Source organism: Pyrus communis, chromosome 5, assembly GCF_963583255.1.
Source record: "Pyrus communis chromosome 5, drPyrComm1.1, whole genome shotgun sequence".
Classification (NCBI taxonomy): Eukaryota; Viridiplantae; Streptophyta; class Magnoliopsida; order Rosales; family Rosaceae; genus Pyrus; species Pyrus communis.
The window spans coordinates 28,858,367-28,870,372 of record NC_084807.1 but is presented as its reverse complement, the minus strand read 5'-3'; the positions used below and the strand labels follow the sequence as shown (position 1 = coordinate 28,870,372).

General features: G+C 40.0%; 3 protein-coding genes across 4 annotated transcripts; all 3 read left to right on the top strand.

The window, feature by feature from the left end:
- Positions 1-3,118: 3,118 nt before the first annotated feature.
- LOC137733146 (glucan endo-1,3-beta-glucosidase) lies at positions 3,119-5,016 on the top strand. The gene is made up of 3 exons (XM_068472306.1): positions 3,119-4,076; positions 4,173-4,494; positions 4,799-5,016. The coding sequence occupies exons 1-3, from the start codon at positions 3,135-3,137 to the stop codon at positions 4,819-4,821; spliced, it is 1,287 nt and encodes a 428-aa protein (XP_068328407.1). The 5' UTR covers positions 3,119-3,134; the 3' UTR covers positions 4,822-5,016.
- A 446-nt stretch (positions 5,017-5,462) lies between these two features.
- LOC137733901 (acyl-CoA-binding domain-containing protein 1-like) lies at positions 5,463-8,585 on the top strand. 2 transcript variants are annotated; one of them, XM_068473118.1, is made up of 6 exons: positions 5,463-6,170; positions 6,435-6,540; positions 6,660-6,760; positions 6,890-6,981; positions 7,816-7,913; positions 8,029-8,585. In XM_068473118.1, exons 1-6 carry the CDS (start codon positions 5,680-5,682, stop codon positions 8,206-8,208), a joined length of 1,068 nt encoding a protein of 355 aa, XP_068329219.1. In that variant the 5' UTR covers positions 5,463-5,679; the 3' UTR covers positions 8,209-8,585. The 2 variants fall into 2 exon arrangements, with proteins under 2 accessions (XP_068329219.1, XP_068329218.1); XM_068473117.1 differs by having other exon boundaries at positions 5,466-6,170; positions 6,657-6,760.
- Positions 8,586-9,013: 428 nt separating this feature from the next.
- On the top strand, positions 9,014-11,073 carry LOC137733162 (uncharacterized). The gene is made up of 6 exons (XM_068472322.1): positions 9,014-9,573; positions 9,853-9,955; positions 10,045-10,110; positions 10,231-10,386; positions 10,517-10,613; positions 10,701-11,073. The coding sequence occupies exons 1-6, from the start codon at positions 9,045-9,047 to the stop codon at positions 10,827-10,829; spliced, it is 1,080 nt and encodes a 359-aa protein (XP_068328423.1). The 5' UTR covers positions 9,014-9,044; the 3' UTR covers positions 10,830-11,073.
- Positions 11,074-12,006: the final 933 nt, after the last annotated feature.

Below are 12,006 nucleotides of genomic sequence, written 5' to 3'. Positions count from 1 at the left end.
ACGCATGCAGTGGAGTGGGTCCTGACTCCTGATTAAACTACTGTAACTATAGAGTACAGTATTACCGTGATTTCACTCCCACCAAATCACTTCCCATACTTATAAGTTATGACCTTCTATATATAGAACAGCCCTACATTGAAGGGATATTACAAGAACCATATGCTTGCTTATTCAGTTGAGTGACAGTTGTCTCTCTGTGTGTGTGTGTGTGAGAGAGAGAGAGAGAGAGAGAGAGAGAGAGAGAGAGAGAGAGAGAGAGAGAGAGAGACAGAGAGTTTTATGGGATTAATCCTCTTTGTAATGGTTCTTGCTCAAATGAGTATTCCAGCCACAGTTTGCCTGCAGCTTGCATATATATATATATATATATATAGCACTGGTGCTTCTGCAATTCTGAGATGCTCATTTGAGCAAGCAGCGTTACAAGAGGAATATTTTTGCAGTATGATCATCAAAGTAAAACTGCCGTTTCAGCACCAAAAGGAGGTCTTGATTGCTAGCTAGTTCATCAATCTTAATTATATACAGTTAAGTATTACTGATTTACTACTTTCTCTTGCTAGTTAATTAATTAATACGCATATATTATCTTAATTTGCTCATTTAGATCATATTAAGATCACCTAGCTAGCTTAATAATAGATTAGCTAAGAAGTAATGTTTGGAAGATCATAGATGAACTTAATTATCTTGCCTGGTGGATCTTAATTTCTTAATTAATACTATTGTTCATATACAAACTACCAATATAGAACTTGAATCAATACTTTGTATTCAGCACAATATACTGAATCACTGATATAGAATTACATCGATTATATGTACATTAATTTCCTGCGTATATTAGCTTTCAAATTGTGGTTAATAGAAGGCGGTGTTCCTTTTTGTAATTCAAATCGCCAGCAAAGGTATATCACAGATCTCGTTCAAATAACTTAATTTGTAAATAACTTCTTTTTTTTTTTTTTTTTGAATAATTGACTCTAATTTACCGTAATATTGTTCCATTATAGATTAACCTTGTTGTGATGTTCATATTTCTGAATTTGAATCCTCTCCGGACCTGAGTGTTCAGAGCATAATGACCAGGTAATTCAGGTCCTTGGTTTGTGTGAGGTGAGCCAGCGAAAGTTAATACAGATGGTTGGATTCAATTTGAGTAGTCTCGTCCTTGGCATTCGGACAGTGAAATCCGAAGAGGATCTCTAGCCCATATTTCTTCGCTTTTGTAATTAAAGCTCCTCAAGGAAAATTAATTAAGAAAGAAGAGAGATTGAAAAAGACAGGTGATCGATGTGCAGCGCCAGTGCCAGCTCCATCTACCCTATTGTTCTTTACTCTGTATATCTTCTCGCTAATGACTGAATGCAAGTCTGTACTGATCCAAGAATTTAACCCTCTTGTACACCAGCAAACCCTATCTTAGTATGCTGGGCTACCTAGCCTTACATAATTTCGTGGACATATGACCCATACATGCCTAGCTACAGGGAATGTGAAATCACTACCCTTAGTAATTCGTTAGAGAATACTAAAGTTGCATGCAGAGGGAGAAAACGAGAATAGTAGAGTTACATGCAAAGGGAGAAAACGAGAATGTGAAATCACTACCCTTAGTAATTCGTTAGAGAATACCAATAACATAGACAAAAAAAAGGAAAAAGGGTTATCCGATCCCGTCTAATTGTACGTGAAACACCATTTGATTTGGAGCACGTACATTTTCCTCAATCGGCAATCCGATCATGTGTATGCACTGGCCATTCCCTCCCAAATTTTACAGGTGCAAACAAAATTTCTATGCCAGATGTGCTAATTAAGCTGCTAGCTAACTTAACCATGATCCTTAAGATCCATCGATGTTATAGTCGCATTCTAGTAATTTTTACTTAAGCTACTATTCCATCTAAGTTTTTAACATTAGACTTTGCATATCTGTGCTTAGCTAAATTGGCTAAAGCAATGTGCTAGTATGCTTCAACCTCTGCATCCAAGTTCGAGTTTCCCGTCCCATAATTTAGATCAATTAGCTTAATGCAAGGATTCCATCGTTTGTGAAAAAGATATATTACACTTCGAATTAATTAATTTATTTATTTGGGACTGCAAGCATCATTCAGTTGTTCATCATGACAAGTAAAGGTAAATTCCCCCAAGCGATTATCCACTCAAATTAAATTAAGATCGACTCAGCAGTACTTAATCAACTTTAGCTACTAACAAAAGCTTGAATTTCAGATATCAATCCCTTGCTTATTACTTTCATAACAGCATATATTCACATCTTTTATCACTTTGTTTGATTGGTAAGTACTTAATTAACACCGAGTTCAACAAAAAATTAAACAAAAATTATTCCTGATTTGCAATCTATATAAAATAAGAAAAAGAAATGATGAAACAGAGAATCAAATTGAATTGAGATCCAATCTTGATCTTTGCATCCGACACCACGGATCGAGAAATTCAGACCACTCAATTTCAATCATACTGCTCTTATTAGGCCATCTCACTTGACTATTCCACAAAAATCCAAAGATTTGAACGATTCATATCTCTTTCTTTCTCTTGAACAGTTTTGATCTCTCGATACGTGGCCTCCGGATACAAAAATCCAGAGTGGATCTCATTCCAATCAAATTATCTAATTGCGGGCAGTGTTTTAAAAGTAGGCTCAAAAAGGTAAAAGCTCTCTCAAGACATGTACACTTAACCCTCGGCTGCAAGAAACCGTACTCTCCCAAGTCCCAACTCCAACGCAAAGAATCCAAAAGTGACTTCTTCAAAACCGGCACACCAGCAGCACCCTTGCATCAATATGCACAACAGCACTCCAAAACACATCACTACTCTTACTCATGGGAAATTTTGTTCTCAATTTTGCTTCGTCTCGAAGATGCATTTTGCTCCTCCTCGTCTCAATCTTCGTTCAAGGTACGCATAATCTCCAACCCTCATACCATCTATCAGAAGCTGAAGTAGTTAAGAGCGTTTACTCTATGCAAGCGAGGTCATGTGTTCTAGTATATCTTTTCCCTTATTATCGCTTACGCTAATAAAAGTCTTGTTTTTCTGTTCTTTGCTTTTTGTTGATAGGAGGGGAAGGATCTATAGGAGTGAACTATGGCACGATGGCGAATGACCTTCCTCCGCCGGCCAAAGTCGCCCACTTCCTTCTGGAATCCACCATTATCAACCGTGTTAGGCTCTTTGACACCAACCCCGACATACTCCGAGCCTTTGCTCACACCGGTATCGCTGTCACAATTACTATCCCAAATGACCAAATCCCCCACCTCACCAAGATACGCTCCGCCCAACAGTGGCTTAAAACCAACGTCCAGCCTCATATCCCAGCCACCAACATTGTCCGAATTTTAGTAGGCAACGAAGTATTATCCACCACAAACAAGTTGTTCATTTCTGGCCTTGTCCCTGCCATGCAAGCCCTCCACAATGCACTAGTAGATGCGTCCTGGGACCGCCAAATTAAGGTCTCCACCCCACATTCTCTAGGCATTCTCTCCAGCTCAACCCCACCTTCCTCCGGCAAATTTAGACAAGGCTACGACATCCATGTCCTTAAACCTTTACTCACTTTCTTGCAATCCACCAATTCTCCTTTCATGGTGAACCCGTATCCGTATTTCGGATACTCCCCCGAAACGCTTGATTTCGCGCTTTTCCGGCCAAATCCCGGTGTGCTTGACGGGAATACTAAAATGCTGTACACCAACATGTTGGATGCACAATTAGATGCTGTTTTTTCAGCCATGAAACTTGTGGGCTTTGAGGACCTTGAGATTGTTATTGCCGAAACGGGTTGGCCCTCTCAGGGTGATCCGGCCCAAGTTGGGGTTGACGCACAGAGTGCCGAGGATTACAATCGAAATCTCATTCAACACGTGACATCAGGCTATGGCACCCCGTTAATGCCAAACCGAACTTTTGAGACCTTCGTATTTTCCTTGTTCAATGAAAATCTCAAGTCCGGCCCAACACCTGAGAGGAATTTCGGGCTTTTTCGACCCGACATGACGCCGACCTACAACGTCGGAATCCTTCGGCACACGGTAGCTGCCGCCGCAAATAATCACCCTAAAACATTCCCCTTCTTGATATTATTATTATGTATGTGCTTGATTGGTTTGTGGACTTGGATTTAACAGGCTAGTTCGACTACACCTAAGAACTCAGGCCCAGGCCCAGTCCCAGTGTTGGCACCGGCGAGCCCGCCGCGACCACACGGCGGGAAATTGTGGTGCTTGCCCAAGAAAGGGGCCGACCCGGAGGCGCTGCAGAAGAATATTGATTATGTTTGTGGGCTGGGATTGAATTGTGAGCCAATCAAACAAGGTGGGCCGTGCTTTATGCCCAACACAGTTAGAGCCCATGCAGCGTATGCCATGAATGTCTACTTTCAAGCAATGGGAAGGAAGGATTCTGATTGTGGTTTTGAACAGACTGGCGCCATCACTGCCGTCGATCCAAGTCAGTTTCATGCAAACCCTTTTTCGTTTTTGTGTAGAACAATTTGGATCCTATACAGACTTTACTGTCCGAAGCTTAAGGATTTTGGTTTGTGTAAAAGATAGATCGGAGTTTTTGGTTTGTGTGAGATGGTCAAGTGAAATAAGTTAATGGGGGCCGTCGGATTCAATTTAAGTGATTTAGATCACTTGATCCTTAGGCTCCGGACATCGAGATCCGAAAATGATTTTTGTTCTGTATAGAATAGTAATTAGCTAATTGATCGTTGTTTGATTTACTAATTAATCTTTTTTTTTGTTGGCAGGCTATGGAAAGTGCAAGTATTGATGATGAAGAATGTTGCAATGGAGGAGAAGACCCATAGATTATAAACTGTTACCAATCCTTTCTTTTTGGACATAAAAAGATATTAGCGATTGGTGTTTTGTATGGACATGTAGTATAAATAAGATAAGTATTTAGACAAAAAAAAAAAATGGTGAATTCCTAATGTAGCATCTACAATGTGTAATATTAAGGGAATTATATGAATGTTATCTGAATTTTCATGCTATGTTCGTCAAATTTTACATGAATCAAAAATTAAAATAATGTGTAACATGAATTGAAAATTTATTATAATGGTAACCTCCAACTAACTTTATTTTGTTGGTTGTTGAACAAGTTGCATGTGTTTTAGCCTATGTTGCACAGACACTTTAAAACTTCGAACTATCGGAGGGCCACCTGGATGCGCCGACACGCCCGGACACAGTTTGGACATGGTTAACGGTATGAGCAAGGTCAGGACACGGCAAGGGCCTTTTATGTAAATATAAAAAATATTTTTTATATGTAACTCATGTACATTGATATTATTTATTTTTTATTAATATTTTATCAAATGCAACTCATGTACTAAAACTTAATAGATACACACAACAAAAATTCAGCTAAGTTGGGTATAAGCAAATTAATTATTAATTAAACTAAAATTTAATGAGTGAGCTCGCACCTAACTGTATTTGTCCGCGGAGGACCCGATGATTGTCTCCTATGCGGTGCGCTCTGATCTCCGGGGCGTAAAACACCATCTCCCTCTCTCTCTCTCTAAAACTCCAATCTTTTTCTGTCTCTTTCTCTTTCTAGTTCCCCGATTTCTAGGGTTTGGGGTTGGGGTTTAGGATTTTACGCAGAGAAGAAACAATGGGCGGAGAGTGGCAGCAGCTCCTCCAATCGATAATCCTCGGACTCATTTTCTCCTACCTCCTCGCCAAGCTCATCGCCATAGTCATCTCCTTCAAGGAAGAGAATCTCAGCCTCACTCGCGCTCGCGCTGCCGCCCCCGCCGACACCAATCCGCCGCCGCTCAAATCCGAGCCCCGCGACGACCAGCTTCGCTCCGCCGATTTGAGCTCCGCGGCAATTGAGGCCGAATCGGTCGTCGCCGAGCACGGCAGCGTCAGGAACGATAGCAGCGAAGCTGACAGTGACGATGACTGGGAAGGCGTGGAGAGTACGGAATTGGACGAGCTGTTCAGCGCGGCGACGGCGTTTGTCGCGGCGGCTGCGGTGGATCGACAGAAGGTGTCGAGTGATGCGCAGTTGAAGCTTTATGGGCTTTACAAGATTGCTACTGAGGGACCCTGCAGCGCGCCGCAGCCATCTGCTCTGAAAATGACTGCTCGCGCGAAATGGTATTTGCTCTGCCATTTCTTTATACCGAAAACTTACTTGAAAGATTTGGGTTTATTTATATGGATTTTATTTTCAGCTTGATAGGGATGGGTAATGTGTTTCTTGGATTGATTTTGGTTAATATCATGATTAGATGGATGGAATTTTGCCCTAATTGTAATGTTTTTACTGGGTAATTGGTGAATTAGGGTTGATTAAACTGTGTATCTTACTTTAGTGGCTTGCTGTGTTTTTGAATCTGTTCGCTCGGTGATTTCTTATAGGCAAGCTTGGCAGAAATTGGGTGCTATGCCTCCTGAAGATGCTATGGAGAAGTACATTGATATTGTCACAGAGCTTTATCCTAATTGGGCAGCAGGTCTGACTGTGGTGAGTCTTTATTCTTTTGTTTTCGACTTTATTTTAGTCCTGCCAGACAGCAATACTTACTTTCTGTTGGGTTTTCTCTGCTGGTTTCTTTCTGTCTATTGACATATGATTACTAGAAGAGCAGAGGTGGAGAAGGTAGTGCATCTGGTAATGATTCTAAAGGACCAATGGGACCGGTTTTCAGCACCTTTGTTTACGAGGAAGAATCTGAAAAGGATTTGTAAGTTTCTTAGGACTGCTAAGCATGGGAGGGTTAATATTTACACATTGTTGTCGATTAGTAGATATCATGTCTTGGAAATAAATAAAAAGTAATGCTAACGTAAGGTGTTTTGTTTTTATTTTTCAGAAAGATGGATGCTATTCATGCCTTTGCGAGAGAAGGAGAAGTGGATAATTTGCTTAAATGCATTGAAAGTGGCGTTTCGGTGGATCAGAAAGGTCTGTTTTCTTCCATCTGCCTCTTTAATAGGTTCATTAAGTTTCAGCTGACGTTATCGTAATTGTTGTATTCCATTAATACTTCCATAACCATGAAGTCATGTATACTTTCTTTCTTTATGGGTTGTTAACAGACTAAGGTTGCTCATAAACTAGGCCCAGCTTCATAGAAGCTCCTTTCCTTGTTAAATCTCAGCTTTTTAGAGGTTATTTCCTTGATAAATGAGCTATAATTCAAGCTTAATATCCAAGTTTGGATGCATAAAACAAAGTTTGAACAACAGTGGATTGGACCCTTTAGGATTGTGATCATGTAAGATAGGTAAATACGTTTTATGCTATGGTCAACATGCTTAAGTATAAACTTTGATAACACATAGGATAAAGTTCAAACTAACATCATTAAGGCATGTAGAAACGAGGAAGCCTCCAATTTCAGTATTGTTGTTAACATGCTTATATCTGTTTGGAAATCAGCACAGAAATTGTAAAAGCTTGAAAAGGCTAGGCCAAAAAGCTGTGATACCCCAAGTTTGACTTCAAATTGAGCCGGGTGCATATCTCTATTAACCTAGCCTTTATTGCTTGTTCCTCACATAAATAGCACACCGCATGTTTCTTTCGTTGGATGCATGTACATGCCTTAATTGTTTTTTTTGTGGCATGTATTCTCTCCTCACACAGAAAAGTGTTTGGTCTATTTTTATTGGTGGTCTATCATGCTACCCTTTATTTTATATTAGGATGTTGAAGGGAATTTCTTGTGCTCAAACTTTTTATGTGCTTGTATAATGCTGGTATTGCCGTAAAACAGTTTACGTGCACTGATTGCAGATAGTGAGGGAAGGACCCCATTGCATTGGGCTGTGGATCGTGGGCACCTGAACATGACAGAGCTGCTAGTTAGCAAGAATGCCAATGTTAATGAAAAGGTAGATTAAAAGATAAACATTTACTTACGGTAGCAAAATTTGTTAAGTTTTTCCGAATCCCACCCCATCCCCGTTGTCATGCCATCCTAAAATTCTGTTCTTTTGGTCTTGAAAGGACAATGAGGGGCAAACCGCATTGCATTACGCTGTTATGTGTGATAGAGAAGGCATTGCTGAATTTCTTGTGAAGCAAAATGCAGACACAAGTGCAAAGGACAACGATGGCAACTCTCCCTGTGATGTCTGTGAGTCAAACTGGCCTTGGTTTCAGGGTGCAAAGCAGAAGAGTCACTGACCGACCGTCGTTTATTTGAAACATTAACGGGGGATGTATATTCCTAATCTGTTCGTCTTTTCAAGAGATTTGAAAATAGAGCAGTATGTTGTGTATGTACGTAGTTTCTACCTCGTCGTTGTGTAACATTCTTTCGTTGGGTTACTCGTCTCCCCTATGGTAGAAGTGCAAAGAAAGGTTTAACTCCCTGGGTTTAACTGGCACAATATAATGCATATCGAGGGCCTACATTTTGCCATCGATCTAATGTTTTTTTATTTTTTTGTTTTGTTTTGTTTTAATATATATGAATTGCTGTCCTAATTACTATGTAAAGACCGTTTTATGTTCTTTATATAGCACAATAAAATCGCTGCAATGCTACGTAGCTTTTAGTACTACGGGTTTTTTAATTGTTAGATTTGATTTCCGAAACTGTCTGATTTTATATTTTCACTTTCAGCTATTCGGTCTCCGTACCATTCAATGCTATGAGGTTACCAATTTAATTGTTACAAGTCCAACTATGACAAAATAGTCCACACGGTAGTCCAGTACCATCTAATAATTGCTCGAGTGCATCCGTTAGTTACTACAAACATGAAAACCTTAAATAAACCTGGACAGAGAGACAGACACCTGCCGAGGTTTTGCTAAATTGGAACAATTAAAGATGTCCCCCACCCGATCTCTGACAATAAAAGCAAAGGTGCTACATTACATCATATGTACCTCCCAATTTTAACGGTCACTAACCGTTTCTGCACCACCCAAATTATTCAGTTGGTCGTAGGCTGCTTATCATCACCACCTTCCCCCCCATGCTTTGGCTTCTTCTTCTTCTTTGATGCCAAACAATGGCGAAGGCAGTGGTCTACGCGCTACTTGCCACCGCCTTTATCTTTCTCCTCGTCATGCTTCCCTCCAAACACCGTGGCCCCAACCACCCCCACCCCCACCTTGGCCTCAACCGACGTCTTGGCTACGCGGGTCACGCCCCCATTTTCGACCCTCTGGCAGCCAAGATGGAGTGGTACGCCAAGGAAAGTGGTGGATTCAGAGGGGAAACGAATAGTCGCGTGGGGTTGTCGGAACACAACAACAATCCCATGATGAATGCGAGTGAGGTGGAGGAAATGCATGAATATCTCGGCGATGAGGGAAAGTTGAACCTCACGTTGAGGCTGATTACTTTGTTCCCGTTGATAGACCAGGCGCCAAAAGACGGGTTGATTAACTCTAATGAGCTCGAGGATTGGGTCATGAAACAAACCGTGGAGAGGTTGAATTATAGGACGCAGAAAGAAGTGGAATCGTATGACAAAGATGGTGATGGAACAATTTCTTTCATGGAGTATCTGCCCAAGTTTTCCATACAGGACCTAGGTATTTAACTACGTACTTATTTCTTTATAAGTTTATGTGTGTGTGAATGTACGTAGAGATTCTTTCTGCAGGATGTACTTATTTCTTTATAAGTACGTAGAGATTCTTTCTGCAGGACGTACGTATTGTCTTGAGGAAAGACATGACGTGTTGGAAAAACTTCTATTCAATTTCCTTCAACTTTGATCACGTGGGGGGTGTGGAGATACGTAGAAAAGACATTTGTTTTAGAGCTTTGAACAGTTTAGGTTTTAAGTATCTCGAATTCTGGTGAAACAGAGATAAACGGAATGGAGCACGGTGAAGCTGGATGGTGGAAGCAGCAGTTTGATAATGCAGATGCTGATAAGAATGGATTACTTAACTTCAATGAATTTAAAGAGTAAATTCCCTTCATTCCCATATTACTGTGGCAAAAACTATACGATTTGCGAGTTCTGGTTCAACAGAAATCTCCATTTTTTGTTGCAGTTTGTTGCACCCAGAAGACAGTAACAACGAAGAAATTCACAAATGGCTGTTGAGGGAAAAAATGAAGTACATTTTCTCACATATCTTCTCTGTCTTTCACACTAAACATATTAATGCCTTAATATATTTTCTGAATAATTTGATGCAAAGGAACGGATTAACGAAATGTCTGCTTATAATTTACAGGCGGATGGATCAGGATAACGATGGCAAACTGAATTTCCACGAGTTTTTACACAACGCTTATGATAATTACAAGACTTACGTTGAATTTGAAAGGGGCGGGAAAAATGTACCCACACCGGAAGAGAAATTTGCAGAACTTGATGTGAACAAGAACAAGTATGCATGCATACCTTGAACTTAAAGCTAACACATTTTTTGACCTAATTTTTTTTTCTTCCTTTGCTGGCCAATATTATAGTTTAGAGGACTTTACTAATCTTTTTCGAAATCGAAAAATGTTTGACAGACGCTTGGAAGTGGAAGAATTGAAACCAATGCTGCATTACATTCACCCAGGAGAATTTTCCTATGCTAAATATTATGCAAGCTTTCTGATGTCGGAGGTTAGTAATGTTTCAATTTTTGTACTCCTATGTATGAGACATGTTGATATGAATTTGAAATGAAATGCGTGACATCGTTCGATTCAGGCGGATGATAACAAAGATAGAAAATTAACGCTCGAGGAGATGCTCGATCATGACTATGTTTTCTACAGCACAGTATATGATGACGGCATCAACGAAGATTTTGATGCGGATTTTCACGACGAATTCTGAAGCTTGATGCTCCCGAGAAATGGATTTTTCGATTCGTTTTGGCAGAAACTTATCCTAATTGTGTATTTGTTTTGTCATTTGAAAAATACAGCAAAATAAAATATTTTGCTTTCATTAGGTTGAGCATTGACTCAAAAAGTAGTGGTGCGTAACTGGTATATACTTAGGATAGAAAATAGAGCGTTGTGTGAAAGGGTTTTACTAATTAGGAACGTTTTTGTTGGAAGCAAATAGAAGGAAATTACATGAACAATTCAGTTAGTTTCCTCTTCATATTCTCTCAGAACTGCTTTTTGTAGAATCGCTTGACTGTTATTTTCTCCTAAGAGATAAAAGAAGCGTAACGTGTCTGTCTCTTTGCATCAAAGTTTTAAACAAACAACGTGCCAAACCTCCTCACTCTTCCTTGTCTCATCATCTCCTGTTCCGGTTCATACAAGTCCTCATCATACTGCAAGTTTTCAGTACTTATCAGCTCTAGCTACCAAACTTCCTCATTCTTTCCTGTCTCATCCTGTCATGTTCCACCTCGTACGACGCCTCATCATGCTGCAAATTTTCAGTAGAAAACTGTTTCTGTACAAACTAGCAATGGCATAACATGCATTTAAAATTGGAAAATCATCCACTTGGTTCAGACTCCAGATGCAGTCGACCAATACATCGATCAAATTAGAATTAACATTCATTCGTATGATCAGAGCAAGAGAACATTCTTTATGTTCCTAGGACAGCATGTGCAGTACGTTCGTACGTCTTGTAATAAGTCCAGCGAAAACAATTCTAGTGTTTCCTCACCTCAGGCGACTCTTCATCTTCTTCAGCTTCATCTCCATCCTCATCATCCCACTCGGACATCATCTGCAAAAGTTTAGTACAAATCCACTTCAGTACAAACTAGCGCGCATTTCAAATCAGGCGCATCCACTCCAGGAACAACTTCCACTTCGTATCGAAATAGTATCGTCTTAAGTCATATACTTTTAGTTTGATAAAATGGAGCCTGATGTTTCCGGAGCAAAAGAACAGTGTATGTGCCTAAAACGACCTATGTCTAATGCTCGAACAGTAAGCCTCACAAACACAGCGCAGAAGTGAAAAATCTTTCAAACAAAAGGCTAGTGAAACTTGGAATTACTAGAATTAATTTAACAACCTGCTCGCGTGTGGACGTAGT

Coding starts and splice junctions, on each gene's coding strand:
- LOC137733146 (XM_068472306.1), top strand. CDS start 3,135: ATGGCGAATGACCTTCCTCCGCCGGCCAAAGTCGCCCACTTCCTTCTG. Junction 4,077..4,172: donor TCGGAATCCTTCGGCACACG/GTAGCTGCCGCC, acceptor TGGATTTAACAG/GCTAGTTCGACTACACCTAA. Junction 4,495..4,798: donor CATCACTGCCGTCGATCCAA/GTCAGTTTCATG, acceptor TTTTGTTGGCAG/GCTATGGAAAGTGCAAGTAT.
- LOC137733162 (XM_068472322.1), top strand. CDS start 9,045: ATGGCGAAGGCAGTGGTCTACGCGCTACTTGCCACCGCCTTTATCTTT. Junction 9,956..10,044: donor AACTTCAATGAATTTAAAGA/GTAAATTCCCTT, acceptor TTTTTGTTGCAG/TTTGTTGCACCCAGAAGACA. Junction 10,614..10,700: donor CAAGCTTTCTGATGTCGGAG/GTTAGTAATGTT, acceptor CGTTCGATTCAG/GCGGATGATAACAAAGATAG.
- LOC137733901 (XM_068473117.1), top strand. CDS start 5,680: ATGGGCGGAGAGTGGCAGCAGCTCCTCCAATCGATAATCCTCGGACTC. Junction 6,982..7,815: donor CGTTTCGGTGGATCAGAAAG/GTCTGTTTTCTT, acceptor CACTGATTGCAG/ATAGTGAGGGAAGGACCCCA. Junction 7,914..8,028: donor ATGCCAATGTTAATGAAAAG/GTAGATTAAAAG, acceptor TGGTCTTGAAAG/GACAATGAGGGGCAAACCGC.